Source organism: Pogoniulus pusillus, chromosome Z (assembly GCF_015220805.1).
Source record: "Pogoniulus pusillus isolate bPogPus1 chromosome Z, bPogPus1.pri, whole genome shotgun sequence".
In the NCBI taxonomy this organism is placed as follows: domain Eukaryota; kingdom Metazoa; phylum Chordata; class Aves; order Piciformes; family Lybiidae; genus Pogoniulus; species Pogoniulus pusillus.
The window spans coordinates 76373211-76386135 of record NC_087309.1 but is presented as its reverse complement, the minus strand read 5'-3'; the positions used below and the strand labels follow the sequence as shown (position 1 = coordinate 76386135).

At 40.0% G+C, this 12925-nt stretch overlaps 1 protein-coding gene across 5 annotated transcripts in view; it reads left to right on the top strand.

Annotated features, from left to right (window-relative positions):
- Window positions 1-846: 846 nt before the first annotated feature.
- The window catches only part of TUT7 (terminal uridylyl transferase 7), a 44543-nt gene continuing 32464 nt past the window's right edge, over window positions 847-12925 (top strand). Inside the window, exons 1-7 of one of the 5 annotated variants that reach the window (XM_064176278.1) lie at window positions 847-1108; window positions 3072-3607; window positions 7544-7719; window positions 8297-8413; window positions 9320-9497; window positions 9953-10041; window positions 11001-11052. In XM_064176278.1, the coding sequence (XP_064032348.1) occupies window positions 3103-3607; window positions 7544-7719; window positions 8297-8413; window positions 9320-9497; window positions 9953-10041; window positions 11001-11052 (1117 nt within the window). In that variant the 5' untranslated portion in view covers window positions 847-1108; window positions 3072-3102. Of the gene's footprint in view, window positions 1109-1794; window positions 2102-3071; window positions 3608-7543; window positions 7720-8296; window positions 8414-9319; window positions 9498-9952; window positions 10042-11000; window positions 11053-12925 lie in introns of those variants that run through there. The other 4 variants (XM_064176277.1, XM_064176276.1, XM_064176274.1 and 1 more) reach the window with 4 other exon arrangements.

The following is a 12925-nucleotide window of genomic DNA, read 5'->3' as shown; positions in this document are numbered from 1 at the left end:
AGGTAAAGCAATCATTGAGAACCTCAGCCTTCTCCATGTCACTTGTCACCAATTCACCCATTTCCTTTCTGAGGGGACCCACACCTTCCCTAGTCTTCTTTTTACCACTAATGTACCTATAGAAATGTTGTCTTTGAATGGTACCGTAAGAAATTTCAGGAACTCTATCTACCCTCCTTCAAAATCTGCATACTTTCACACATTCTGCAAAAGAATACTGGATTGGAACAGAAAGGTGAATTCTCATGAGGTCCATTTCATGAGTTTGGTTAAGAGCAGCTCTTTGCCATAAATACGGGTGCAAAAGAGCAATAGGAAGACTCTCCTAACTAGGCAGTCGTTCAAAAATGAAGAGGGCAGGCAGAAATAAGAGGAAGTTTTGACAGAAAGAGACTGAGCAAGTGCAAGCAAAAAGACACAAAATACACAGATCACTTTTTTTCAGTGGCAAGGTTACCTTATTTAGTAATAAATTTTTCTTCTACCAGAAAACCAGGTATGTGTCCACCTCCTCACCTGACCCGGATTTTCTTCTTTTCTGTAATTTGTGTTTCTGCTTCCCGTGAGTAATTTGCTCTGAACGTCAGCCGGTTCGACTGGGCCGGTTAGTGTGATGAGACAGGTAGACGGTATGAGGTTGGGTTTGGCACCCAGAGGCGTGGCAGCTCTCTTAGTTCTCCAGCGGAGGAGCGAACGATCTTGCAGTAAGGAACCACCCTGCCGCAGCTGCTCGTACGCGATCGTCCGTGTCGCTCCGCTGATGCACCACTGCGTTTCCAGGAGGATTTTACAGGAAGAAGTTTTCCACGCCCACTCTTAGGTCCTTCATCAAGCCTGGCCCTAACGAGCCACTTTCACCACCGGAGACCCTTCCGACGGCCCGCACTGCCGCCGGCGAGACCTCGGGGCGCGCCTCCGCCCCCGCCCGCGGCGCAGGCCCACCCACTGACCACAGCCCCAGCGCCCGCCCGGCCCTAGCCCGGCGCCGGCGAGGGGCGGGGCTGAGCCGCCAGAGGACCTGCGCGGGGGCGGTCGCGCGGAGGCACCGGCGGCGTTTCCGCTGTGGCACAATGGCGGGGCGGCGGTAGCAGGGGACCGGCCGCGGCGGGTGAGTGCCTTTATCGAGGCGGGTGGTGGCTGGGCGAGGCCTTCCCTGGCAGCGGGCTCCGTCTTCTGGTACCCCCAATCCCAATTCGTTCCGAGCTGTGGCCAGCACGCTCCTTCGCCGGCACCTCAGCCCGCAGGCTGCCCGGCTGCGGCGGCGGGATAGGGCCGAGCAGGGCTAGGGAGGTTTATGCGCCACAATCCCAACGGTTCCCCTGCGCCAGCCACTTGGCCGCCCTTCCGCCTTCGCCAGGCGGTTCCTCGGGCCTTCTGTTGTTCGGAGGGTGGCAAGGAGGCAGGAGGGGGCTGGAGGCCTTGATCAGCAGGTGGGAGATGGAGAGGGCCGGGAGCTGCCGCGTGCGAGCAGGAGAGCCCCGCGCACAGAGCGTGTTTCCTGCGTGGTGGTGGCGGGGCCAGCACCGTACTACCACCGTCCGCGTCCCGCCGGCAACTTGGCAGCCTCTGCCTGCGTCTGGTTCTGCAGGAAACTGTCGTTCCCTAGCTGCCTTGCTACTGCCCCTCCGCCCAGGCCAGCGCCTCGCGTCTTGGTTAAGAGCCAGAGACGAGTGTGAACTTTGACTCTCCGCTCCCTGCCAGTGGAGGGAACGTGTCGTCATTCAGCCTAGCGGCTGGGTGTGGGTGGTGCTTCTGGGGATGACTCTTAAAACGTGCTGTTTCTAGGTCACTCTGAAATTCAGATGTGGTAGCAGTTTCTTTGCTAAAATAGGAAGCAAGTTCAGTTTGTCTGTTTAAAACTTTTCTTTCAGCTCTTAGCTGTAATACTTATATCTTCACGGTCGTACATAACTACCACTGAATTCAGGTCTTTAGAAAAGGCATCCTACTTGTTTTGTCACTCACGTAAGAGCTAAAAAAGGTCTTTTGCTTAAGAGAGAAATATACACTAAAAGCCTCAAGTGCCTCAGGTGCTTCAGAAAGCAGACGCTGAGATGGCTAAGAATGCCTTCAAGGCCTGCAGAACTTAAAAGAAAATCAGGTACCCTTCTCGACAATAACAGCAACAGAAAGGCATATCTTGATGTTTTATGTGCTTCTTGCAAATGCTTCATAGCCTTCTCTGCATCCTTAGCATATGCCTGTCTTTTGAAAGAAAACACGTTTGTTTTCATTGTATGTGGCTGTATTTAAAGGATATGGTATTCGTAGCCGATGTGACTGCTGCTGATTACTTGTTTTTAGCCAGTCTCTTGCAGGTAGCTACAGCTTTCGTAATCCACATGAGTTTATGCAAACACTGGAATTACTGCTCTCTCGAAATGTTTTATAATAAGGACATGGACATGACTAGGATGGGGTGAGGCAGAAGAGAGGAGGTGAAGAGAGCAAATTTGTAGCCCAGATGTTTTAGAGAACACTAAAATCGTATGAAATAATGAGTGCTTAATACAAAGTAATGTGAGACCTCAGAACGCTTGTCTTAAGTGAAATGTTCAGTGTGCGCTGGGAGTGCACCATTGTTTCTTAATCATTGTGTGATTTTACATGACAGAGAGAATGCTACTCTACTTAAAAGTCTATCTCCTCTGAGAATAGTTTTCTGTCTTACAAGGTAAACAGTGCCTACAGTGGTGAAATGGCTTTGGGGCTATCATTGTTACTGCCTGCCACATATTCTACATGATATTCAGTCATTCCTTAAAGCTTTCCTCTAGTGATCTGAGACTATCTGTCCTAAAGACATGTAAACTTTATGTACAATAAAAACTGTAGGCTGTGTCTGCACTTTATGAACCACCTGTAGGTGCCAAGATATTTTAAGAAAAGAAACCTAGCTGAGTTTCAAGGGCCTTTTGTTTGATTGGAGCTGATTTTGTTGTCCACTAGGACTTGCTTGCCTTGATGGTATTTCAGATCCTGGGCTTTGTTGAGATTTCAGTAACAAATAATAACCAATGTTTATTGCTTGATTGAATTTAAACTACATATTTTAACTTTTTAATTTCTAGGTGGAATTCACTATATTGAACAGCAGTAAAAATGGGAGATGCTGCAAAGCCTTGCTTTGGCAAAACGAGTAAGGATCAGGAAATTTTATGTCAAGAATTAACAGGAAGTCCCTTACAAAAGGAATATCGAGTCATAGATGAACATGGAAATGACCATATCAATAAAACAGATACCAGCCTGCAAAAGAAAAAGGGAACACCAAGTCATTATGGAAGCAGTCCCAGGCGAGGGCCACGTAGCATTTTTAGTAGCCAAAATTCAGTTAAAAACACAACTTACAGTCAAGGATCAAAGTTACATGATACTCGGAGAGATCAAATGAAGAAGTGGTCATCTGATGACCACCATGGCACTTCTGACAGCTGGAGAGAACACAGATCTGTTGCCTGGACTCCTGTGCATAGCAGGACCAGAAAGGACTCATTTCAAGAAGTTGAAGCTACTGGAAACAGAAGTGTAAGACGACAACTTCAGGAAGACTTAATGAATGAAAATGTGCCAGATGTACAGAAAGGAGGCTCTGGTAATCAACATGGTTGGTTGTTTTCACATAGCTATCCAGTAAAGTAGGTCTCTGTATGTGTTGCTGAAAAGCAAAGTTTTAAGACGGTTAAACCAGAAAAAAACATTTTTGTTCTGTCATATGTTGCAAACTACTGACTGTACTATACTGCAGCACTTTTAATGGATTGTTACAGAAATTGTTTTATAACTTGTGTCATCTTCATAAATTAGTTTATAAGTGGTAGGAGTAAATACATTGCAGCATCTGTGTAGTGTCCCTATTTGTGGTTTTCCAGGTGCAATTTGATTCAATCTGTTGAGGCTGATAAGGGATGTTTCAGCTAAGTTGATTCACAGGGTGAGATTTTGGAGCTATCAGTGAGGTCAATAACAACATACCTTAATGAAGGTTGAAAGCAATGCCTCACAGGTATTGTGATAACTTAACTTGAGCAACACTGATACAGCAATAACAGTGAAACTAATTCTCCTTGCATATTGAACCTCTGTGGGCAGTTAGTACTAGTAATGATGGTGCAGTCCCTAAATAGGTGTAAGAAGACCAGGCCAAAGGAGGACAAAGTGATCAATACTAGATCTTCATTGCTTGTGAGTACTAAAAGGAAGTGTAAGCAGATGAAAGCAGAAAGAGGAAGCTGTAATGAACAATGTAATTAGATAAAATAAGAAAGACGAAAGTAAGAGTAAATTGAACTTACGCTCAACTTCACATGAAGAGATCACTGCAGAGTAGAATGATTTTGCAAGTTTGTCCTCGAATTTGCTGGGTCTGTTGAACTCTTTTCTGTGAAACTTCAGGAACTCACTGAAGTAGATTTTTGGAACCACCAGCAAGCATACATAAGAACTTACTCAGGAGAAATGAGCTACTGGCATACAGGAAAGGGCAAGCATCTCGTAGAAGTGGAATTTTAAAAGTGGTATGCAATTTTAATGTTGGAAATATGTTCTGGTAGAAGCAATGCAACCTACTATGTTACCTTTCAAATAGTTGGAGTTGAACAGCAGCTAATTTGGATTTGTGAAGTGAAAAGTTTGTCAAGTCTTTTTAATTGTTTGAAATAGAGATCAGTCTCTTTGGGACAGGAGAAAGCAGTTGGTAGGTACTGCTAGTACTTCGCTACTGTAGTACTTCAGACACCCTTACATGATGGTTCAGTAAGTAAAGTGGAGGAGAGTTCTGGGGGTGAAATAAGTGCAGGAGACTTGCAGAGCTGATTAGATAACTACACGCAGAAAATACCACAGGTTTTGTCAAAATGACAGGAAGCACTGAGCCAGCATCTATCAGGATTCTGTCGTATGCAGTTATTACACTATTATGATGATGAATGAAGATAGAGTGGTTATTAATTGTGTGCTTTCAAATTTGAATGTGCTGTTGAACTGATAGGAACTGAATGTGGAAAAGGAGGAAGCTCAACTTAAATAACAACACAGTTGGGGAAATCGCGTACATACAGGGTGCAATACGAAAGGTGTGCAAATGTCAGCGTTTAAGTAGGACTGTCAACTGTACAAGTGAAGGGGAAATAGTTGCTTTAAAGTAGTTTTTTTTTTTTCAGAGAAGAATCTCTCTACTTAAGATGATGATCATAAGTAGTCAGTGTTACAGTGTTGTGAGGCATGTAAACAGAATGGTAGCCTAAAATATGTTTTTTTCTTGAAGTCTTGGTGAATCCTAGGTGCAGTCATCTGTCTGTCTTTAGCACCCCACTTGAATAGGTAAAATGGAAACAGTCCAAAGGAGCAATAACAACAGGGCACACAGAAAACAGGCACTACGCAAACTGTAAATAATTCCCAGTCTTGCTCTAAAGAGTATGTAAGGAGGCATGATAAAAAGCCTTCACCTGTAGAGGGTTATTAAAAAAATAATGGAGAAATCTGCCTTGCATTTGTCCATTAGATAAGATACAAAACAGTGGGCCTAAAACTGAGCAAGAAAGGCTTGGACAAAGAAATAAAAGCTTCTAATGGTAAAGCAAGGGAAGAACTGCAGAAGTTGTCTGGGCGTTTCATGGACGCCCTTAAGAACAGGTTAGGTGAGCATCACTTAGGGTAGACAAAGTTCGTTTTCTCCTGCTGCAAAGCAAAAGCTTGGTGTAGCTCACATCAAGGTCCCTTCAGAAGCTCTAATTCTATGTCAAGTAGCAAACAATTACTAAAAATATTTCTTTTAGCATTTACTTTTCCTTGAAATCTTTTATGCAGTTGTTGCTTTCCTTTATGTTTCTTCACTGTAGCTCATAAAGAAGGTTACCAAATAAGAGGGCACTGACTTTCCTGCACAAGCTTCAACTTTATTTAGTCATTAACCTGTAATTAACTTGTAAGTGCCAAGTATTAGAAGTATTTACTTACTTTGGAGTTTTTTACAAGTTACTTAGTGGATGCAGAAATAATTGGTAAGTAGGTAGTTCCCGAATGTCCCTCAAAGACATTGATTTAATACACATTTTTCTCCAAATTATGCCTACACTAATTAGTAGACTAAACACAGTCAAACGACTGTGGCAGATCTTAGCGGTTTGAGCGGGAGAGTTAGTGTGGAAAATCCATGGGGTATGTAAGGTTCTGAGGCTCAGATCTCTGTTTCTCCTCCTTGGACCTTCCTTTGAAGTTCTTTCCCTGCAGCCTGTTAAGGTTTAATTCTCTTTCTTCCGGCATAAACTTGTGATGCTGCTAAAAGATATTATATTGCCGTGCTTGTCCTTGTCCTTTTCACAAGACTAGCACATGGACACTGCTTACTGAACTGAGTGAGATTAATTGAAAATACACACAGCCAAGTTGTTTCTTTTTGCCAAAATTCTGGTCACAGCAAAGAAACATTGTAGTTTTATTTGACAGAGCATTTGTGAAGGGATGGGGTTTAACTATTGCAAATGAAAGCCTCATGCTTTTAGAGTGTAAGGCAGTTGCAGAAACTTTATCAGAAGCAGGACACTTCAGAAATATCATGCATCTGGACATCCAGTATAGCTTTTCAAATAAAAGGTAAGATGTGATCTGAAGTCCTGTGTAAAAATCTGGTCTGTGTATATTTGTTCCTGAGGTGATTTTTTTTCTAGGTATTCTTTGAACCAGTTGCAGTTCCTGCTTGGAAATTACAACAAAGCTTGCTTGAAAGTAGAAGTGATATTTACATGAATTGTTCCGGGACTTTTGCTGTATACATAACAAGCCTTTTAAGCATTTTTATTCTGCCAGCTTATAGCTTTATTAAGCAATGTGTGCAAATACTTATTACCAGGTTCATTATTTATTGATTTACGTAGTTTTAGGAATTGGTTGTTTTTTTTTTTTCCCACTTATCTGTTTAATAGTGTGAAGGCAATACTGATCCATATACTGGTTGAATTAAAAGGCAAGTGATGCTAACAGGCAGTTATTAGTGTTGGTAATAAGTTGTTTTATGTCAGTTAAGACACAGCAGTGCTGTATCATAGTGCTGTTGCCTCTTAGAAATCATTCAGATTGGCCTATGTGGTATTTGTAGTGGTCTATGAGTCATTTCACTTTCTAGATTGTTTGTCTACCTAAGCCTGAGCAGGTGTTCTGAAATCTGATAATGTACAGGTATGTCTCAACTAGGCAGCGAAATCTGCTGTGTTTAGTTTTGGGGTTTTGCCAGTTTTAACAAAGCTATCTAAATAAAGTGAGTGACTTCAGTGGGACAAATTAATGGGTTTTAGTAGTTTGGAACAGAAGTACTATAAGGTGTGATAAAACAAATACTCCCGCTATTAACAGGCTTGCACAGAACAACTTTTGAAGCCATGGAGGCTAATAGATGATTTGTATCTTCTTTGACTCGCATATAAGTAGAACAGTAATTAAAAAAATCCAACCAAGTGAAGAACCATCAAACAAAAACAAACCTAAAGTGCTATGTGGTACTCCAAAGTTATTTGACATATTTGCTCTCATAACTCTTTATAAGAAATGAAGACCCTCAAAAAACCAAGAAGATTGCAAAGAACTAGAAGAGATGAGTACGATCAAGATGAAGTGGATGGTCCGGTCATAGATGAGTCAATGCTGTCAGCAAAAGAACTTCTAGGGTTGCATCAGGCTGAAGAACGATTGAAGCGAGACTGCATTTATAGACTGAAGAAGGTGCCACTGTTTTTACTTTTGTAGTCCTTCTCTACTTTTGTTATCTGTAAATATAATGTAGAGGATACACTTGGGCAGTTTCTCCAACTGTAGATAGAAAGTCCAGAATTGATGTAATGTACAAAATAAGTGCTTTAAATGAATTGTCAAGAGAAGGCAGATTATCATTTGTTAGTTTGCTGTTAAATTGCTGCCAAAACAAGATTATTTTTTTTTTTAAGTATAAAAAAAATTGCTGCTCGTTTAGTTCATGATTTAACATCAGGTCAGTACCTGCTGGGGCAGTGGACCAGCAGAGTTTTATTGTAGGTTTGTTCAGTTACTATGTGCTTCCAAGGGCATTGGCTGTTTTCTGCTGCTAAAGGCAAAGTGTTTGGCTTGATAGGTAGACCCTGTACCACTATTGTTCTCACACTGTATTTGATATTCAGCCTTTTTGACTGAAGGAGTCAGGGAAGTTAAGTGGGTATTTCTAAGTTTCAGGGTTAGTCATTCAGCTTAGCAACAGTATTGAATTAAATGAAATTAAGGTAATATCTTTCTGTGTTTTTGGAATTTTTTAATACCTTTATTTCAGCAACCTCGAAGCTATCCATCAGCAAAATACACCTGCAAATTGTGTGATGTTTTGATTGAGTCTGTGGCTTTTGCTCATAAACATATTAAAGAGAAAAGGCACAAGAAAATTCTAAAGGTGAGTTAAGGGGAAATAAAAGTATAAAATGAAACTGGCTTCACCTACTAATGACAGTGAAACTGCACTGCTTCCAGAATCATTCCACTTTTTTACTGTGTTTGAATCCTCTTTAAAAATAATAATTAGCGATATTGGTAAAAAGACTGAACTTGGCATCTGGGCTTTGCTTCTGTTTCAGCTTTGGAATTTACTTTTTCATGCCTGTTTTACAAAAAGAAGTCCTCACTTAAAGTATAACTCAGTAATATTTTCTTAACTGGCTTGAGTGGCCAGTATAATAAAAAAAGCTGCACCAACTGACTCTTCTGTTTTGCTATTCTATAATTCTTCTGATAGACTAGCTAAGTGATCACGTCCAGAATATTGAGGAGCAGCTGCAAGCATACAGTTGGTATAGCAGAATTAGAGACTTAGGTTTGGTATGTCAGGATGAAGATTTAAATTCAGAAACACTGTAAAAATTAAGAGGTTAGGGAGTATTAAAAACTTGTTTAAAGGACATGGTTTTGTTCTGAATATAAACATTGAAATATCTCCCAGCATAACTTCAGTTTTACTTTCTGTGTTTTTTTTTTTTTAATTAAATGTCTTCTGTTCCTCTTTCTCAGCTTGAAATGAACAAAAGTATTTGTCTTCTGCAGGCTTTTTTATGTATTCCTCTTTAACTCCTACCCTTTCCCATCTCATAGGTGACCTTTGCTAATGTTCCAAACCCATGTGTATATACCTCTGCAGGTTACTGAAGCCTCCTGAAATATGTAATTCTTTACATCTGTCACAATTTCTGTCTTGATGTTCTTGCTCCCAGTTACCCCTATTAACTGGAAAGCCTGTGGTGGTTTATTTTGGCACATTAAGCCGTTCAAGAAAAGCATCAGAACATCAGTCTTATTATCTTTAAAGGAAAAGCAAGAAGAGGAGATGCTGACTGCTCTGCCTCCTCCAGTGCCATCTCAGATAGAAGCTATTGGTGTTGCTATTGAAAAGGTAGTGCAAGAATTTGGCTTAAATAATGAAGACCTGGAAGAAAGGCTTAACATTAAAACAGTGATGGAAAACTTGCTGCGTCAGAAAATGCCAGGTATTACTTGCAATTCATTTTGACTGCTGGATATGTCAACTTTTTCCTGATCTTTGTTATATGTAAACATCAAGAAAACCCCAAACCACTCATAAAGCAAAAAAGGTATCTAAAACCTTGTCTAGCTAAATTCTAAATCTGTACATAGTTACTAGTCTGTTGAACAATGTGATACGCCAATAGAGACTTGTATCAGAATTCATTTATAATGCACTCGTGACCTGAACAGACCTAAAACCTGAAGGGTAACATAATGTAGAAAGGTGTTTACTAGCAACAGCATGGAAGGCTGGATTTACTCTCACTGTTCACTGTTCCATGCTGTTGGAAGATCCTTCATCATTTCCTGTGGTTTTCAAAACTAGATGGAGGTTTAAGATCTACTGACAATAATGTAAATTAGCTACAGACCTAGATACAGAGGAAATACAATATATTTTTTTTTGTTGTTGTAGAGTGCTCACTAAGATTGTATGGCTCATCCTATAGCAGATTTGGTTTCAAAACTTCAGACATAAACATAGATATTCAATTTCCTGACAATGTAAGTAAGACCATTTTATTAACTATGTCTAAGTAGTTTGAATGTTTGCACTTTTATGTTATCTTACAGCTGAAACACAATTTAGAGATCCATTGAGTAAAGCAGAGCTATCATATTAAAAGGGTCTTAATGTTCCTTGCTTTGTACACCATCATCAGTCAGTATAATGCAACTTCGTCTTCCAACAGATCTTCCTTCTGAAGAAACGGGAAACACTTAAAACATCTGTACTTCTATCAGTCCTAGGAAACAGATTGTTATCTTCTCTTACAGATGGATTAAACTGCAGTTCCATTATCTTGTTTCTGTGCCAATATATGCACATCAGAGTTTCTGATTGTGAGGTGTTTTCTTTAATTCATGAGACCCTCATGTCACTTCTATATGAAGTAATTTTAAAGTCTTGATTTGTTGTGCTAGTTATTTCTATCCATCTTTGTGCTTGAACATCGAGAAAAAAATACAGACTGAACAGTTCTGTATTCCAAAGTTCCTGCTGTAGTTATGTTGGTCTCATGGTTAAAATTTAGCATTTCATGTAAGACAAAGATGGAAATGTAAGAACAAATGATCCAAGTTCATAATGTGAATATTATTTTTAAATAAAGCTGAAATAGATCCTCAATGTCAGAAGACAATGATATTTAAGCAATACTGAATTAGTTGATTCTGTTTGCAGTTTTGGTTTTTGTTTGGGTTTTTTTTGCCATAACCAAGTCTTCGATAGACATAAAAATAGTTTTACTTCAGGATTAATTTTTTTCCTTCAAAATAAGAGTTACATAATGTAGTAATAACCAAAGACTAAGAAAAGTTTTTCCTTGGTTATTGTTATTTTATTTCCTTCTTCCTGCACTCTCTAGAAATAAGAGGGACAGTGTTTTAAATTTTTTTATTGTTATTTGTGGGAAATCACCTCTTGATAGCTATGGAAACAACTTTATTACTTTTATTGGCAGATGGCTCAACCAGATGTTCTTTTACTTGTTCAAGAAAGTCTCCAGAACAGTGGTAAGAAAGAATTGCTGTCTTCTCAATTAAATTGTTAGTGCATCATATTGTTTAATTCTATCTTTGTGGAACAGGTAAACCATGCTATTCTTCTTTTAGAAAGATGCAAGACTGAAAAGTACTACAGCAAGCAATACACTGGCAGAGCTAGCTTTGGTTAGGTATTCAGTGTTATGACTCATATAGTCCCATTATTTCTGTTGATATGAGAAATTCCTAGTGAGGTTTCCATCTACATTACAAGTCAAGATGTCATTAAATTTGAGGTAGACTCTGTTGCCTGTCTTTCCCCAGACTGCTTTATTAGCCATGTATAGTACAGAAAATATCCTGAGCATTTCTAACGTATGACCAGAAGCTTGGTAACGTATTTTGAGATTGTGACCTTATCTGTAATTATGTGCACGTGCCTCTTGGTTCAGTGAAGCCCGGTACAAATGACTGCATACAGATGCACAGGGCTTTTCAGATAATTAGCCCAATTTACTTGCCTGTACCAGTGAATAAAACTTTAAGATCTTTTAAAAATGCTTTTACTCAAACCAATTCAAACGTATGCAGGCAAAACAAAAAAAAAGGAGAAAGAAACTCTTTACAATTTGCATTGGAAAAACAAGTGGCTTTACTACTTTCCTGCCTTGCTTTATACTCACAGTTGAGAAATTGGACCATATAGTTCCAAATGTGTGTATTAAATATGCATGTGTTTACTGACCTAGATTTTTCTTATTGTCACCCCCATCCTAATAGTCTATGCATCTTCTTGTCTGATAAAAATCATAATAGTCTTTGAGAATGGAGTTACTGTTAAACCAGACTGGAGGAATGAAAAACCACATCCCATAAGAAGTTAGGAATTCTGAAATATTTTGAAATATTTGCACTGACATCTTGTGTACAGCATTCTTCTGTGAGTCAGAAGATACAGGGACAAGCCTAGTGGCAAAAGCAAGATGTTTTTCAGAGATGTCAAATATCCAAATGACTTGATAACATCAAGAAAACTTTGTGATTTCAGAATTTTTGATCCAGGCATTTAAAATTGTTTCTGTTTCGTGGCCCAGTGGAAAGTGAGACTTCAAAAAATAAGCCCGCTTTATACCAATAAATTCCTTGGAGAAAGTACTGCAATGGCACCTGTACTTACTTTGCCTTAAGATGAAATGTGGTGATTTGGCTTGGCTGAGGACCAAATGCCCACCAGAGCTGCTCCATCACTCCCCTTCTTCGATGGGCAGAGGAGAGGGAAAATATAACAAAAGCCAGTAATAAGATAGGAGCAGTTTAATAATAATAACAGTAAGCACAAGCAAAAGCCATATGTGGAAAGCAAAAGTGAAGGGAGATGTAGTTCTCTACTTCCCATCATCAGGTGGTGGTCAGTCTCAGGAAGCAGGGCTCTACAGTTACTCTGATGGACAGGCACCGTCAGTGAATATCCACACCACTTCTTTCTTTAACTTAGTGCTTACATCTGAGCTGATGTCATATGGCATGCAATACCCTTTGGCCAGTTTGGATCACCTGGCTCAGCTGTGTCCCCTGCCAAGATCTTGTCCACCCCCAGCACACTCTTGGCACAGGCAAATATTGGATGCTTGTTCAGCAGTAGGCAAAACGCTGGTCTATTACTAGCTACAGCACTGCCAAACACACTACTAGAAAGATTGTGTTGAGGAGAATCAACTTCAGCTCAACCAAACCAAATAACATGAAAATCTAGCAGAATTGTATTGGAAAACTTTAAGAGAGGGAAAAACTAAGCATAGCAAGGAGACATTACATCAGGTCAGTAACTCTTTCTTCTACTTGCATACAGCATTTCTGGATTACCAGGGAAAATAAACCTTGACACCATTTTTCCCTCTACAAT